Source organism: Gadus morhua, chromosome 2 (assembly GCF_902167405.1).
Source record: "Gadus morhua chromosome 2, gadMor3.0, whole genome shotgun sequence".
Taxonomy (NCBI): domain Eukaryota; kingdom Metazoa; phylum Chordata; class Actinopteri; order Gadiformes; family Gadidae; genus Gadus; species Gadus morhua.
In genome coordinates, this window is record NC_044049.1 from 18,419,476 (window position 1) to 18,435,744 (window position 16,269).

General features: G+C 51.3%; 1 protein-coding gene across 8 annotated transcripts in view; it reads left to right on the forward strand.

The window, feature by feature from the left end:
- Positions 1-14,829, forward strand: part of spag9a (sperm associated antigen 9a) — a 34,294-nt gene extending 19,465 nt beyond the window's left edge. For 5 of the 8 annotated variants that reach the window (XM_030337471.1, XM_030337484.1, XM_030337478.1 and 2 more), the window contains 17 exons: positions 899-955; positions 1,805-1,978; positions 2,305-2,449; positions 2,678-2,767; positions 3,406-3,510; positions 3,875-4,052; positions 4,672-4,890; positions 5,029-5,275; positions 6,116-6,220; positions 6,332-6,412; positions 6,706-6,773; positions 7,081-7,229; positions 7,853-8,024; positions 8,327-8,440; positions 8,687-8,941; positions 9,138-9,269; positions 12,923-14,829. In XM_030337471.1, the coding sequence (XP_030193331.1) occupies positions 899-955; positions 1,805-1,978; positions 2,305-2,449; positions 2,678-2,767; positions 3,406-3,510; positions 3,875-4,052; positions 4,672-4,890; positions 5,029-5,275; positions 6,116-6,220; positions 6,332-6,412; positions 6,706-6,773; positions 7,081-7,229; positions 7,853-8,024; positions 8,327-8,440; positions 8,687-8,941; positions 9,138-9,269; positions 12,923-13,041 (2,410 nt within the window). In that variant the 3' untranslated portion in view covers positions 13,042-14,829. The remainder of the gene's footprint in view (positions 1-898; positions 956-1,804; positions 1,979-2,304; positions 2,450-2,677; positions 2,768-3,405; positions 3,511-3,874; positions 4,053-4,671; positions 4,891-5,028; positions 5,276-6,115; positions 6,221-6,331; positions 6,413-6,705; positions 6,774-7,080; positions 7,230-7,852; positions 8,025-8,326; positions 8,441-8,686; positions 8,942-9,137; positions 9,270-12,922) is intronic. The other 3 variants (XM_030337503.1, XM_030337520.1, XM_030337528.1) reach the window with 1 other exon arrangement.
- The last annotated feature ends 1,440 nt before the right edge of the window (positions 14,830-16,269 follow it).

Genomic DNA, 16,269 nt, shown 5'->3' on the forward strand with positions numbered 1-16,269 from the left:
TTGTACCGCCTAGTTTCCTACAGTCTCTCCCCTGAGCTAGCTGCAACAGTTTGAACTGTGTAATCTAAGATGTAAACAGGAAACAATAAGTACACATCACCTCCAGACTCCCTCCGTAACTTTTAAACAAAATAAGACTATCGGTAATAAAACTGAAAATTCAGCATGCTTTACAGTATTTATGAAACTGCAAAGTACACAGAATTTGCGCATTTCCACCGGAGGGTGCGGGTCGGTTCGTTGCGGCTTGGTGGAGTAGTGAATGTGCGGTTCGGCGCAGCTCAGTTACGGCTCGCGTTTCCACCGCCGACGGTATCCTTATGGTGGGCGGGGGGGTTTACCCGGATCGCGATAGCCGCGGCAGCTACGTTAGCATTGTGACCTCATAGCAGCCCGACATAGTGTCAGGCTGCTCCTTATAATTCCAAGGAAAAAGAACGCGAACAATGAGCAAAGATCAACCATTTAGGACGTCCAAGAAGGACGGCTAACTTTTGTGCAACATTTTCTTCAATCAACAAAGCTTTCGCCGTTGTCCAGAAATACTTTGCGGATAATGTATTTATTTATTATCCCCCTGTCTCACGGAAGTGCGATTCTGTCATCCAATCAACGGACTGCGTGTGTAGCTCGAACTTGCCAGCACCCTTTCAGGCGTCTCAGTTGTCCCTGAAGATCGTGGATCCAACATTAGTTCGGCATTACATTAATTAATTTGCACGCCAGTTTTAATTAATTTTATACCGTGTATTCTCCGTGTAAATCCATGCACCGTACTGTGACGTCCGTTCCGATTCGGTTCAATACGAATACATGTATCGTTACACCCCTTCGCTACACAGTATCTATATCTATATATAGATATAGTTATATATGTGGTGTTTCTCTGCTCCCCCAGGGCCTCTAGGGAAAACCCAGCGCTGTCGGAGAAGAAGAAATCCAGCATCTGGCAGTTGTGAGTCCTTCTCTGCCCCTCCCTCCTCTGTGAAACGGGGACAACATCCAGATGTTCTGCTGTCAAACGTTGGCTTCAAACTGCCAACTGTAAACCTGTGTCACAACCTTTATCTCTCCTGTATTTTGTTTTCCTTTCACACGGTTGCTTTGAAACGCCAGCGTTAGGTAGACAGCGTGTTTGTTTCAGACCAGCCCTCCTGTCTCTGTTTCTATACACAGAGCTCATACTGCTAGTGAACACAGAGCACATACTGCTAGTGACCACTGAGCTAATACTGCCAGTGACCACAGAGCTCATACTGCTAGTGACCAGCGAGCTCATACTGCTAGTGACCACATGGCCCCTCCTGTCCCTGTCTCTAAACACAGAGCTCATACTGCTAGCGACCACATGGCCCCTCCTGTCCCTGTCTCTAAACACAGAGCTCAAACTGCTAGTGACCAAAGAGCTCATACTGCTAGTGACCACATAACTCACCATTTAGTTACCACAGGACTCATCCTGCTCTCCTCAATGAGACTTTAACTGACCCATCAGGGGGAGGTGGTCTGACCCCCCCCCCCCCCATGGGGAGGTGGTTTGACCCCCCAGGAGGAGAAGTACTTCATATTTATCTTACAATTTGAGACAAACATGTATATGACAGATAAATATTTAGTCTTTTCTCTGATTGGTTAGGTAGTGCTTGGCTCTGTCGAATCAAACCTGATCCCAGCATGTTGTGTCGCTCCATTGGATGAGGCCCTTTGGTGTTGAACCCTCCCACCAATCGATTCCTCTCTCTGTCCCGCCCACTCCTTCCCATGCTCCTATTGGCTCTCGTCCCCATTCTGCCCGCCCCTGCAGCTTCAGCAGGCTCTTCAGCTCCGCCCCCGCCCCCACCAGTGGCTCCGCCCTGAAGAAGGCGGAGCCTCAGCCCAACATGAAGTACAATGCCCCCGGTGGACTGGTGAAGAGGAGCAGCACCTTCTCCCAGTTCCCCACCGAGAAGTCTAAGACGCTGGACTTCCTGAACGAAGAGTGAGTCAGCCTTAAGCCTTTAGCCTTTAGCCTTAGCCTTTAGCCTTTAACCTTAGCCTTAGCCTTAGCCTTTAGCCTTTGGCCTTAGCTTTTAGTCCAGGGATTTAAAGTGTCTGTTAAAACACACACTATATTATTGCATACAGCAGTGTATACAATAAAGTGTTTGTGTGTGTGTGCGTCTGTATGTGTGTCTCTGTGTGTGTGCATGTGTGTGTGTGTGTGTGTGTGTGTGTGTTTGTATGTGTGTCTCTGTGTGTGTGAGCATGTGTGTGTGTGTGTGTGTGTGTGTGTGTGTGTGCGTGCTCTAACTGTGCTGTCTCCAGGATTGACCCGTGCAGCTCCCCGTCCCGTAAAGAGCAGAAGAGGGCCCAGTACCGGCAGGTCAAGGCCCACATGCAGCGGGAGGAGAGAAGGGGGGAGGACGGCCGCGTCACCGCCCACGGCTGGAGCCTCCCGGGCAAGGCCAAGGTCAGACCCCGGGGGAGGGGGGGGGGAGACACCCTGGGGAGGGGAGAGTTGAGGGGTGAGACCCCTGGAGAGGGGAGAGGGTGAGAACAGCCTCCCTGGAGAGGATCCAGACCCCCCGGATGGGGGCGAGAGGAGTAGCAGACAGACTGAGGGACTTATGATGTTACATTTATTTATCGTGTGTGATCTATGTTTCCTCATTGTGTGTGTGTGTGTGTGTGTCAGCAGGTGTCTGATGGGGGTCAGACGGAGAACAAGATGAATCTCCCAGTGCCCATCTACCTGAGGCCTCTGGATCAGAAGGATGCTTCTATGAAGGTACGCACTCTTTACATTCTCATCCAGAGCCTTGTATATTGATGAGGCTCATCAGTAAGTTAAGTATAACTGCAGAAGGCAGTTATAGAACCATTGGGGATGATTCAGTGAGGGGAACAGATCTCTCTGTCTAGTTGAGCTAGTCAAGAGGCGGCTCAGTTCAGTGTGGGTTAACCTTGGGGGAAGCACCTCCTAAACCCTGGGTGGAGCAGTGGCGCCGCCATCCGTTGAGCATGGCAGTACCCCTCCAGTCAGGTGTATTCCCATAGCCGTGATCAGTTACGTTCTTAAAGGTCTTCACACGCCCTCATCGTTAGAGAAGAGCAGAGAGGGGGAGGAACCACACTGGGTGAATAGGTGACTGGGTGAGTGAAGGACCAGACTGGGTGACTGGCTGAGTGATGAAGCAGACTGGGTAACTGGGTGAATAGGTGAGTGGGTGAATGAAGGACCAGACTGGGTGACTGTGTGAGTGAAGAACAAGACTGGGTGACTGGGTGAGTGAAGGAACAGACTGGGTGACTGGGTGAGTGAAGGACCAGACTGAGTGACTTGGTGAGTGAAGGTCCAGTCTGGGTGAGTGGGTAACTCGTTGAGTGGGTGAGTAGGAGTCTCACGCTCTGCCGCTTTGTCCCCAGCTGTGGTGCGCCGCGGGGGTCAACCTGTCGGGGGGCCCGACCCCCACCCTGGTGGAGGGGCCGACCGGCTCCCAGAGCAGCCTTGACCAGTTGGAGCACGACAAGGTGTGTGTGTGTTTGTGTGCGTGTGTATGTGCTCGCGTCTGCGTCTGTTGAAGTAATGATGAGAGAGGACTGAAAGCTGGAAGAGATGTCATGGTTTGGCCTCACTCCCTGTCCATGGTCCTTCCATCCTCCTCAAATCTCCCCTCTCTCCCCTCCTCTCCTCCTCTCTCTCCGCCTCTCCTCTCTCCTCCTCTCTCTCCTCCTCTTTAACCTCCTCTCTCTCCTCCCTCTCCTCTCCCTCCTCCTCACTCTCCTCCCCTCCTGCTCCACTCTATTCTCCTCTCTCTCCTCCCTCTCCTCTCCCTCCTCCTCACTCTCCTACTCTCTCTGCTCCTCTCTAACCTCCTCTCTCTCCCGGCTGTAGGAGCAGGAGGGGGGGGAGCCCCAGGAGGAGGTGGGGGTAAGGAGCAGCAGGGTGTGGTTGTGTATCAGCACCCACTCCTCCACCAAGGTGCTGGTGCTGGACGCCTCGCTGCCCTCGGAGCAGCTGGACAGCTTCTACGCCTGCAATACCCACGTGCTCTGCATCGCCAGCGTGCCCGGTCAGCACCCTCATCTGAATATGAAGAGCACATTAATATACTGCAGCCTTGCACACCGTGTGCGGCAACCGCCCTTATAACCACCTCGCTCCTCGGAGGGTTCAGCGCGGCGGTGAGAACGGCCAGGTGTTTTTCTAAAGCGGCTGTTGCTGCTGCTGCTGCCGAAAGTTTCAACACGGGGAAAGCTGAGCGGTAGGGCAAAATATGTGCACGTTCACGTGGGCGGCAACCGCTTCTTGGTTTACAGCCGCTTTTGTAACCGCCTCCCCTCTGCCGCCCTTCCCTCATTGAAATGAATGGGGGCGGCGAGTTGCCGCGCGGCGGTGTGAAAGCAGCTTTATTGTCTCTTTATACTCTCTATAGAAGGCAGGCACCCATAGATGGGTTGGCAGATGGAGTGAACCGTTCACCTGAACCGTTCAACTGAGCCATTGCTCTTCACCGTGGTGTTGTGGTGAACCATTCTTCTGAACTGTTCCTCTTCACCGTGGTGTTGCGGTGAACCGTTCTTCTGAACCGTTCCTCTGTTCCTCTTCAACAGGTGTTGTGGTGTCCCTGGCTGGAGTCTGACCTTGACCTCTGACCCCCATGCGTTCTGACCTTGACCTCTGACCCCTAGGCGTTCTGGAGACGGACTTCTCTGCGGGCCAGGAGCCCTCCCTGGACCCCGAGGGGGGGGGGGACCAGGCCTCTCTGGCGGGCAGCGTGGGCTCAGCGGGCAGCGACGGGCCCCCGGCCCCCGAGGGCACCACCGCCGTGCCCCAGACTGCCAGCGCCCGCGTCTCCACTGGGGAGCGCCCCCCAGGGCACCCCGGGGCCCTTGGGCCCCCAGACACAGGTAGGCCCCGGGTCCTTGTGTTTATCTAGGGGGTCTTTGGGGGTCTTTGGGTCGGTCTGGGCCTCCGGGGTGGAGGCGGGTGTGTTGACTCTACGGGCCTCCTGTAGGCCGGCCCCTGAACTGTCTCCCCCCCAACAGTGCCGCTGTCCAGGGAGGGCAGCCCCCTGGAGGAGGGGCCCCCCGCGGAGGACGAAGCCCCCCAGGAGGACGGGGGGGTCCCCACGGCGGAGGAGGCCACCGAGGCCACCGAGGCCAACGCGGGCGAGGAAGAGGGCCAGGAGGAGGGGGCCCCGGGGCCCGCCCAGAGCCAGACCTACACCGAGCACGTGTTCACCGACCCGCTGGGCGTGGGGCCCGCAGAGGGCCCCAGGGCCCGCACTGAGAGGTGGGGGGGGGGGGGGGTTCTGGGTGTGTGTGTTGGGCTGGGTGTTTGTGTTTGGCTGTGAGTGTGTTTGTGTGTAGGGCTGGGTGTGTGTGGGGCTGTGTGTCTGTGTGTGTGAGTGTAGGGCTGGGTGTGTGTGGGGCTGTGTGTGTGTGTGTGTGTAGTGTTGGGTGTGTGTGGTGTGTAGGGCTGTGTGTGTGTTGGGCTGTGTGTGTGTAGGGCTGGGTGTGTGTGGGGCTGTGTGTGTGTGTGTAGGGCTGGTTGTGTGTGGGGCTTCGTGTGTGTGTGTGTTGGGCTGTGTGTGTGTGTGTGTGTTGGGCTGGATGTGTGCGTGTTTGGCTGGGTGTGAGTGGGGCTGTGTGTGTATGTTTTGCTGGGTGTGTGTGTTTGGCTGGGTGTCTGTGTAGGGCTAGATGTGTGTGCGTCTAGGAATCAGAAGCATTTAATGCCATTTATGCTAACATAGGAGGGATTTGTCTCAGCGGTCCAGTGTGTGTGTTTCAACAAATATATTGCAACAGGTCAGGACAGTGCTAACAAGACATAACAGGACAATCAATGCAATGGGTGATGAGATACATACTAGATAATAAAGTGCACGTGGAGAATTAAGTCCAATGTGATTCTTGACAGGTATCACGGGGGAGGCTGGTGTTTGGCTGGTTGTGTGTGTTTGGCTGGTTGTGTGTGTTTGGCTGGGTGTGTGTGTTGGGCTGGGTGTGTGTGTGATGATGGCTTGGTGTGTGTGTGTGTGTGTGTGTAAGGTTGCGTGTTTGTGTGTTTAGCCGGGCGTGTGTTATGCTCTGACCATGTGTGTGTATGTGTGTGTGTGTTGATCTCCAGGGAGCCGGACGGAGCCACGCCCCAGTCTGAGGACCAATCAGAGGGAGAGGTGCTGCGAATGAGCAGTTCCCTGCCCACCATGTGGCTGGGGGCCCAGAACGGATGGTGAGGGAGGGCACTAGAGGGCCACTAGATGGGCATCTAGGGAGGTTAGTCCCATTTCCTCTGAAGGGTTAGGGTTAGACCTGAGTTGACCTGGTGTGTCCTCTCCTCCAGCCTCTACGTCCACTCGGCAGTGGCTCGCTGGAGGAAGTGTCTCCACGCCATCAAGCTGAAGGACTCCATCCTCAACATCGTGTAAGACCCTCACCCTGACACATGAACACAAGAATACACGGACACAGGAATACATGAACACATGAATACACGGACACACGGACAAATGAATACATAAATACACGGACAAATGAATACACAGACACACGGACGAATGAATACATGAACACATGAATACCCTGTCACACGGAAACATGAATACACAGACACCCTGACACCCGGACACATGAACACATGAATACATGAATAGACAGACACACAGACACATGTTACCATGAGGTGACCAGCAGAGTGAGGGTGTCTTTCTGTTCCAGCCATGTGAGAGGCAGGGTGCTGGTGGCGCTGGCTGATGGGACGCTGGCCATCTTCCACAGGGGGGCTGGTGAGTGTTAGCTACTAGCCTGTTAGCCTGCTTGCCTATTAGCCTGCTAGCCTGTTAGCTTGCTAGCCTGTTAGCCTGCTAGCCTGTTAGTCTGGTACCCTGTTAGCCTGTTAGCTGCTAGCCTGTTCTGTTGGATCCCAGAGGGGCTGGGGAGTGCTACTGCCTCTCGTCCTCACCCCTTTGTCTCCCCCCCCAAGACGGGCAGTGGGACCCTAGCCCCCCCCGTTCCTCACCCCTGTGTCTCCCCCCCAGACGGGCAGTGGGACCCTAGCCCCCCCTGTTCCTCACCCCTGTCTCTCCTCCCCAGACGGGCAGTGGGACCTGACCAATTACCACCTGCTGGACCTGGGCCGGCCGCACCACTCCATCCGCTGCATGGCCGTGGTGCAGGACAAGGTGTGGTGCGGCTACCGCAACAAGATCTACGTCATCCAGCCCAACGCCATGAAGATAGAGGTAGGCCCCCAGATCACATGACCCAGGACCCCCGTCACATGACCCGGGGACCCCAGTCACATCACCCGGGGGACCCCAGGTCCCATGACCAAGGCTCCCAGTCACATGACCCGGGCCCACAGTCACATGACCCGGGCCCCCAGTCCCATGACCCAGCCCCCAGTCAAATGACCCGGGGGACACTAGGTCACATGACCCGGACCCTCAGTCACATGACCCGGGCCCCAAGTAATATGACCTGGGCCCCCAGTCACATGACCCGGGACCCCAGGTCCCATGACCCGGGCCCCCAGTCACATTACCCGGGACCGCAGGTCACAGGACCCCAAGTCACATGACCCGGGACCCCAGGTCACATGACCCGGGAGACACGAGGTCACATGACCCGGGGGACCCCAGGTCACATGACCCGGGACACCAGGTCACATGACCTGGGACTCCAGGTCACCCCGTTGTTCGGCGTGAGTCAGTGTGAGGGTGAATATGCGGTGGTGAGTCAGTGTGAGGGTGAATATGCGGTGGTGAGTCAGTGTGAGGGTGATGAGGCGTCGTGCAGTGGTGAGTCAGTGTGAGGGTGATGAGCCATCGTGCGGTGGTGTATGTGTGTGTCTCTCCGGGAGCAGAAGGTTCTGGACGCCCACCCCCGTAAGGAGAGCCAGGTGCGGCAGCTGGCCTGGCTGGGCGACGGGGTCTGGGTCTCCATCCGCCTGGACTCCACCCTGCGGCTCTTCCACGCCCTGACCCACCAGCACCTCCAGGACGTGGACATAGAGCCCTACGTCAGCAAGATGCTGGGTAATAAAAGCCCAGTGTCAATACTCACACTCTGATCAATGAAATCCAGCTCAGTGAACAATCCTAAACCTAAGATATAAATGTAATATCAGACAGTCTTCTGTTCCAGTATCAGGTGTAGGTGGATATTGTCTTGGATTCTCTCTTCTCTGGGGTCTAAACTTGTGTGTGTGTGTGTGTGTGTGTGTGTGTGTGTGTGTGTGTGTGTGTGTGTGTGTGTGTGTGTGTGTGTGTGTGTGTGTGTGCGTGCTCGTGCTCGTGCTCGTGCATGTGCATGTGCGTGTGCGTGTGTGTGTGTGTAGGGACCGGTAAGCTGGGCTTCTCCTTCGTGAGGATCACGGCCCTCATGGTCTCCTGCGGCCGGCTGTGGGTCGGCACTGGGAACGGGGTCATCGTCTCCATCCCCCTGTCGGAGGGTAACACACACACAGGCACACACACACGCAGGCACACACACTCACGCATACACACACACACACACACACACACACACACACACACAGGCACACAGGCACACACACACAGACACACACACAACCCTCACTTCCTGTACATCCAAACATCATACACTCACTTTAAATGCAGCCATCAGACATGTCCTTTATATGCTAACTCCCAGCCATCACCCTCCATGCCATGACCTCATGTGTTTCTGTGTTCAGCCGGTCAGACAGCGGGCCTGGGGGCCCAGCGGCCTGGGGGGGCCCAGCGGCCCGGGGGGGCGGTGCGCATGCTGGGGGATGAGGGGGGGGAGGGCGGGCCGGCCGTCCCGTACTGCTCCATGGCCCACGCCCAGCTCTGTTTCCACGGACACCGCGACGCCGTCAAGTTCTTCGTCTCCGTGCCCGGTACCGATTCATGTCTTCATCTGTTCCGGTGGTCTACGTCTGTGTGTTCTGTGGGGGATCTGTCTCCAGGTGTGTGTGACTGTGTGTGTGTGTTCTGTCTCCAGATGTGTGTGTGTGTTCTGTCTCCAGATGTATGTGTGTGTTCTGTCTCCAGATGTATGTGTGTGTGTGTGTGTGTGTGTGTGTGTGTGTGTGTGTGTGTGTGTGTGTGTGTGTGTGTGTGTGTGTGTGTGTGTGTGCTCTCTAACCCGCTGTGCCCCCCCAGGCCAGGCCGTGCCCCCTCAGGGCGGGGCCGACTCGGGCTCTGACGACCCCCCCTCCGAGTCGTCAGATGCCCCCGAGCCGCGAAGCTTCCTGGTGATGAGCGGGGGGGAGGGCTACATCGACTTCAGGATGGGTGAGCCCTACCCCTAGTTATCTGGTTAACTCTTCATTAGTCAACAGCCTTTACTAACACTAGTTACCTGGTTCATTTTTCATTACTGTGCGTTCACACCAAACGCGACGGGGTGACAAGATCCCATACAAAGTGAACGTGGAGCATGGAGGAGAAAGTGATTGTTGCCGTTTGCGACTCCCGGAGCTCTATATACAATAGTATATAATATAATATCATTTAATAGATAATATCACGACCAAAAGCTCTGTGTGCCTCCGGATGGCCGTAGCGCGGGGGGCTCTCATAGGGATTGGGTTTTTCGGGGTGTGTTTACCAGCGTTGCTATGGTTTCCGGTCTTGTGTGTTCCAACGGTTTATTAGGTAGGCCTATCTAATAAATCTCTGTCTAATCAATACTTCAATCACTGCCTCTTCCTTGGTCATTACAATATTATGAATAGACTGCGTCGGGTTCTCCGACGTCTCTCCCTCTTCCACAGAAGGTAAAGGCATGCAATGGTGGTTATCTCGGCCGTGGTTGAGAATGAATTGGCATGAAGCACCGTTGGCGGCCAAAAGTTGTGGCGCGACAAATTCACCTGACAAAACTTGCACAGTGACAAATTATGATTTGTGGCGCAACAAAACTTCGGCAACAACGCGAACGGGCGACAAATGTCACGTTTGGTGTGAACGCACAGTAAGTCAACAGCCCCAACTAGCACTAGTTACCTGGTTAACTCTGCATTAGTCATCAGCCCTAACTTACACTAGTTACGTGGTTAACTCTTCATTAGTCCACAGACCTAACTAACACTAGTTACCTAGTTAACTATTCATTAGTCAACAGCCCCAACTACACTAGTTACCTGGTTGACTCTCCATTAGTCATCAGCCCTAACTTACACTAGTTACGTGGTTAACTCTTCATTAGTCCACAGACCTAACTAACACTAGTTACCTAGTTAACTATTCATTAGTCAACAGCCCACACTACACTAGTTACCTGGTTGACTCTCCATTAGTCAACATGCGGGACAGAGAAGCGAGTTAAGGAGCTGTAGGTACGATTTAAGAGCTTTCATTAGAGTATAATTAGTTAAAATGCCATCGCAGTCCATCATTTATGAGAGAGCGAATTAAGCTGTGAGAATATTCTGAGTAGAGGCTCCTCCCTCTTTGAAACACTCCACTCCTGGCTTGTTTCTGGCAAATCAGGGCATCTCTTTCCTGATTGGTTCAGTTAATACATCTTGCCTGTCAATCACATATATGCAACAACCAATGGCAGAGAACCATAGGAAGAAGATCAGAGAGGCAAGGGACCTCCTTTAGTTTGTTTAGTTCAGTACTAGTACTCTCTCTCTCTTTGCCTTCTCAACTCTTGCCCTATGACGTTTAAATGTCATTAGCTATTTAAGAAAAGGGTAACTAATTAAAACGAGTTCCTCATAGCAAGGAGTTACCCACTGAGTGACTAGTTAGTCAGCTCTATGAGAGAAGCTACAGTGGTTAGCTGAGGCTCTTGGTTCTAGGTTCCACTAGAGCTCGTCTGAGGCCGGTTCTAGGTTCCACTAGAGTCCATCTGAGGCTGGTTCTAGATTCCACTAGAGCAGGGGTCTTCAATTAAAATTGAACAAGGTCCAGTTACTAAAAATTCCTTCCAAGAAAGGTCCGAACCCACCACGTCCTAATAGCCTTCTTTTGTCAAATACAATCAACACGGCATATTACCATATCATTTCAGATGTATTTATTTTCAATTTCCAAATAGCTTACTTTTAACCATGAAAAACTTGTAAGACAAAGTAACGCATATTAACATTTCAAGTAAACAAAACGGGTACATTAGGCCTGCAATTCAAGTAAACATTAAAAGTGCATAAGGCCTTCATGTGAACTAAGCAGAACAGGAACACTAGGCCTACACTTCAAATAAACACAAAGTGCATTAGGCCTACATTTCAAGTAAGCAAATCAGGTACACCAGACCTACATTTCAAATAAACACAAAAAGAGCATTAGGTCTTCATTTCAAGTAAGCAAAACATTGTCTCAAGTGGTGTTAGACCCAACAGGTCCTCACAGATCTCTTTCTTGTCTTGAAACAATCGCACATAAACCAAAAGCTGGGCATTGTCCGTTACATCTGAAGACTCATCAATGGCTAAGGATGGGGCACTCTGAACAGCCGCATGAAGCTGCGTCATCTGATGACATTTCAGATTTTCTGGTTGTCGTTGCACCTCGCATTGGGATTTGCTTTATTTTTTCACACAATTCATCCCTTTGTTTACCTTCAAGTAACGTCTCGACAGCGGCATTCAAGCACTCATTCACAACAGTCGTGTCACTGATTTTTTTTTTATGCTGCCCCAAAATCCATCCAATCTTAAGTGAGCATTCATTTGCACGTTGCTGGCCTGTAAATGAGTGTGTGAAGACACGCGTAGACCTCTCATACTGAGCTCTCAGCTCGGATATTTTCCACGCTCTTACTTCTGACTTCTGGGGATACTTTTCCTCGAGGGATCTGTGTTTGGATTCGTAACGCCGCTTAATATTCCCCCTTTTTATCAGCGCCACGGTTTCAACACATGAAAGACACAACAAAGGTTTTGTACCGCCTTGCGGGAGAATGAACAAGTATTGGTCAGCCCATTCATCTTTAAAATGTCTGTTTTCTGAGTGACACTATCACGCACATGCCGTGACAGACGGAGGGAGGGGGGGAGTTCAGTGAGTGCATGATCTTCGCTCTGTGTAGATCATTGCTTTTTGCTGTTTTTATTCTGCACTACAGACTATTCTGCCTTTCAATTTGTATTTCAGTGAGAAATGATTTTACTAACGTAATCATGCTTTGTATAGTGAAATCATAAAAATCGTATTATTTTAAATTGGTCATGGGTCCGGATAGGACCGTCACTTGGTCCAGACCCGGACCGCGGTCCGCCGTTTGGAGATGCCTGCACTAGAGCCTGTCTGAGGCCGGTTCTAGGTTCCACCAGAGCTTGTCTGAGGCCAGTTCTAGGTTCCATTAGAGCAGGGGTCACCAACCTTTTTGAACCTGAGAGCTACTTCATGGGTACTGAGCAGGGGCGATTCTAGCTAGTGTGGGGACCCTAGGCAGAGGATTGTTGACGGGGGGGGGGGTGGGGGGTGGAGCGATTGTTGACGGGGGGAGGGGGGGGAGCGATTGTTGAGGGGGGGGGGGGGGGGGGGATTTATTTTTATTTATTTTTTTTGGCTCTAGGGGGCCCCCCCCGTGGCCCGGGGCCCCAAAACAATTGCGGGGCCCCAGGCAGTTGCCTGGTATGCCTAATGGGATGCGGCGCCTCTGGTACTGAGTCATACTAAGGGCACCCAGTTCTATACACTCTTCTGAAATAACAAATTTGCTCAGTTTGCCTTTAGTTATATATTACTATCAATGATACTCATCTATGTGAAGACATGTTGATTAATGAAGTCATGTTAATGATTTCTCACAATAATTATCAACAATGACTTAAAAAAGGTGGGAAAGAGTTGTTCAAGAATGAGTTGTGCTATTTTTAGAACAGGCCTGCGGGCGCCTCATGTGGTCCTTGCGGGCGCCGTGGTGCCTGCGGGCATTGTGTTGGTGACCCCTGTACTAGAGCCTGTCTGAGGCCGATTCTGCTCCTCAGGGGACGAGGGCAGCGAGCTGGACGGCCTGCTTGAACCAGCGGACGGACAGACGGCCAGCGCCCCCAAGACAGAGCGGAGCCACCTCATCGTGTGGCAGGTCGCGGCCGGCCGGGACTGAGGGTCCGGGACTGAGGGTCCGGGACTGAGGGTCGTCACTGTGTCAGACCCTCCTCATCTGCTCATTCTGTTCCATGGTTATCCCAGAGTAGACCAGTACTTTTATACAAACGTGCTTTCTACGGGTGGTGTTGTGTCAGGACCCCAGTCTGACGTCGGGGGGGATCCGTCCAGGGGATCCGTCAAGGGGGATCATGTTTTAAGCTTCTTGTTTACTGTCGTATGCTACAGCAGCCAGTCGTCTGACAAAGAGATCAAATGAAGATTCAGGTTTTCTCTTTCTTCTGAAATGTTTCCTCATCATGGATTATTTTTATGCATTAGGGAAGTGTGTGTGTCCTACAGTTTGAAACTAATCTAAATCCTGGGGTTGAGGATCGGGTTGCTCCAGAATGATCTGGCATGATCCAAAAAAGGAAGCGGATTAAAGGAACCGTTTGTCGAACCGCTGGAATGCATGAGGAACCTTCTGAAACCCATCTCCGTCCAACCCCCCTGCTCGTTCTGACACTCACTCCCCTCACTCCCACCCCTCCCTCCCTCTCCCTCTCCTCCTCTCCTCCCCTCCCTCCTCCTCCTCTCCCCTCCTCTCCTCCTCCCTCCCCCCTAGTCAGTCTTCCGTTCTGCTCGCCGTCTGCACTTTAACTGTAGCTGTAGTGGCCTGAGGCTCAGAGTCCTGTGCTATTAGAAACCTGTACTAACGAGTGATACTGAGGAATACTGTGTGAGGAAACAGACCTCAGATTTGTTTAAGAGTCAACCGCCCACTGGCGACAGGACAAAAGGAGAAGGAGGAATTGTCAGTAGAAGATCCTTTTGGCTTTACATTTTCTAAATCTTGTTTATGACGATTTGAAGGATGCTTATTTTTGTCGTCAACATGGAAGATTAGCAGGGAACTTTATTTCCATTTTTTGTGTCTGGCACTTTTAAATAGTTTCAATGTTAATGTTGGAGAAAGAGTCTCTCCTTTTACTGAATCCTGCTTCTATTCTTTGATTGCCTTTTTCTCCCGTTTGCCATTTAATGCGTCTGTCCTGTCTGGGGGGCTTTAATGTCCTCAGTATTTCAGCAGTGTCTGTAGTTACTTTAGCAGGACCACCTACTTTGAGTTCGCCGTTTTGTTTGCCATTTCATTCCAATTTTTAATGACACAAATATCATGTTGCCATTCCAGTATTTATTTTTGGTATTTTTGGTTTGTTTATTGAGCCTATTGCTGGTTCAGAATGTAACTTTCTACATTAAGACTCTAAAAGTTGGTTATGGTTTGTTCCAAAAAGGTTTACATGATTGTAAATAATGGTTAAAAACGAATTTTAAGCAAACCATAAATTCATACGAAACGTTTATTTGGACGATTTCTTTTTCTAACGAAACATTCATTGTATAAAGCTATGCATGTTTTTTAAGAGACCATCGCTTACTCTCACCTGCACTTTCCGCCGCTCTCCTGGGGGGCGCTGCGGAGTGCCGCAATACCGCCCTTCTCCTGGGGGGCGCTATGGAGCAGTACCACTGCTCTCCCGGAGGGCGACGCAGAGTGGTGCAGTACCGCCGCTCTCCTTGGGGGCGCTGCGGCGCGGTTTGTGTAGGTGGGAGCTGACACACTCGCCCTGTAGTGCATCAGACGTGCGGTATGTGCGTCGTGTGCTTGATGTGTGTTTCTGTACAGCACAAAGAACACGTTTTGTGTAGGGACTCCATTTCAACACGTGTGGTGTTAAAGGGTTAAACAGCGTCATAGTCTTATTTTTAACAATGTATTAAAACTCTTATCTCATGGAAACGGAGTCACGACTCGTGTTTACTGGAGAGAATCCCTTATTATTTTATCTGTTGGTGCACCAATGTGAACATTGTAATGTAAATATATGACATTAACCCACCAGCTGGTATGGAAGAAAATAACCCTACATTTTATGGTAAACTATGATTAATATTAGGCCTATAAAACATATAGAAACTTTAGTGGTGGAAGGTAGCTGATCACCTCTCCCCTATAAGTTAGGTTTGACATGGCGCCAGGGAGCAAGTTCACTCTGTTCCTATCTTGTGTGTTTTCTCAAGGGTAAAGCTCACATGCACACCATCGTTCCTTATGCATAATGGTTGATGTATGTTCGAGGGTAAAGCTGTGACCTGGAAAAATAGGCTATGTAGATCAACATTTGTGGTTAATGAGTGGTCAAGGGCAAAGCTGTGAGATGGAAAATGTGCTATGCAAATCAGCATTTTATGCAAGTCTGACCTCATAATATGTAAGGATTGGGTATATAAGGAGCAGGACGAGAATCATTCTGGATTGTCTTTGCAAACCTCACTCGGCTTTATCGTTGCCTGCTCACGGGTAGCAATAAAGTCTCTGTCAATACTTGATCCGGACTCCCCGATTCCTCATGTTTTTAGTTAGTTGAAGTGAATTAGATAAGTCGTTAATAGATTCCACGACACTGGTGCTATATCATATTTAGTGGTATAACATTATATATCATATATTATAGATACATATAGCAAGATACAGCATTTCACATAATCTTATGCGGTCTGATTTTGTCTTCTCTTCCCTGTAAAATAACTTAATTATTCAATATTGAGTTGTTCAGGGGTCAACCTGACAGTTTGTGAACCGCCGTCATGTTGTTTGTGTCTCAGCCTTACATTTTGATGAAGTCCTGGCCTGGGCCCCTGAACCGTTCATGGGAACCTGAACCGTTCCTGGCCCCTGAACCGATCGTGGCCCCAAAACCATTCCTGAACCTTTCCTGGTTCTCTGCTTCTGTCCGCTGCCTGAAATGCAGGTTGAACTGAGTGTACTTTTCAGCAGTATAATGATCCTATTGATAAGGGATTATCAGAGCATGCGCTGTAGTCAAGGTGACACACAATTATAACAAAACAGCGTTTGTAAATATATACATTTATTTAATCGATTCTTTAACAATTGACCATGGTCCAAGTTGTCTCTATATGTAATCTACCAAAATTGTCTTTCCTGCGCCTCACCGCTAGGTCCTCCGTCTCACCACTAGGGGACGGTTCTCTTCCTCACCGCCAGGGGTCGTGGTTGGTCCTACCGAGCTGCGGGGCGCACGGGGACTCTCTAAATCGACGCCACTTCGACCTGGGCGGGACTTTACGTCCTACGTCACTCGCTATGGGTGTGCATGTGTGCGCATAGCCGTCACTCGCGATGGGTGTGCATGTGAGAAAGGTTTTGGCTTTAGTG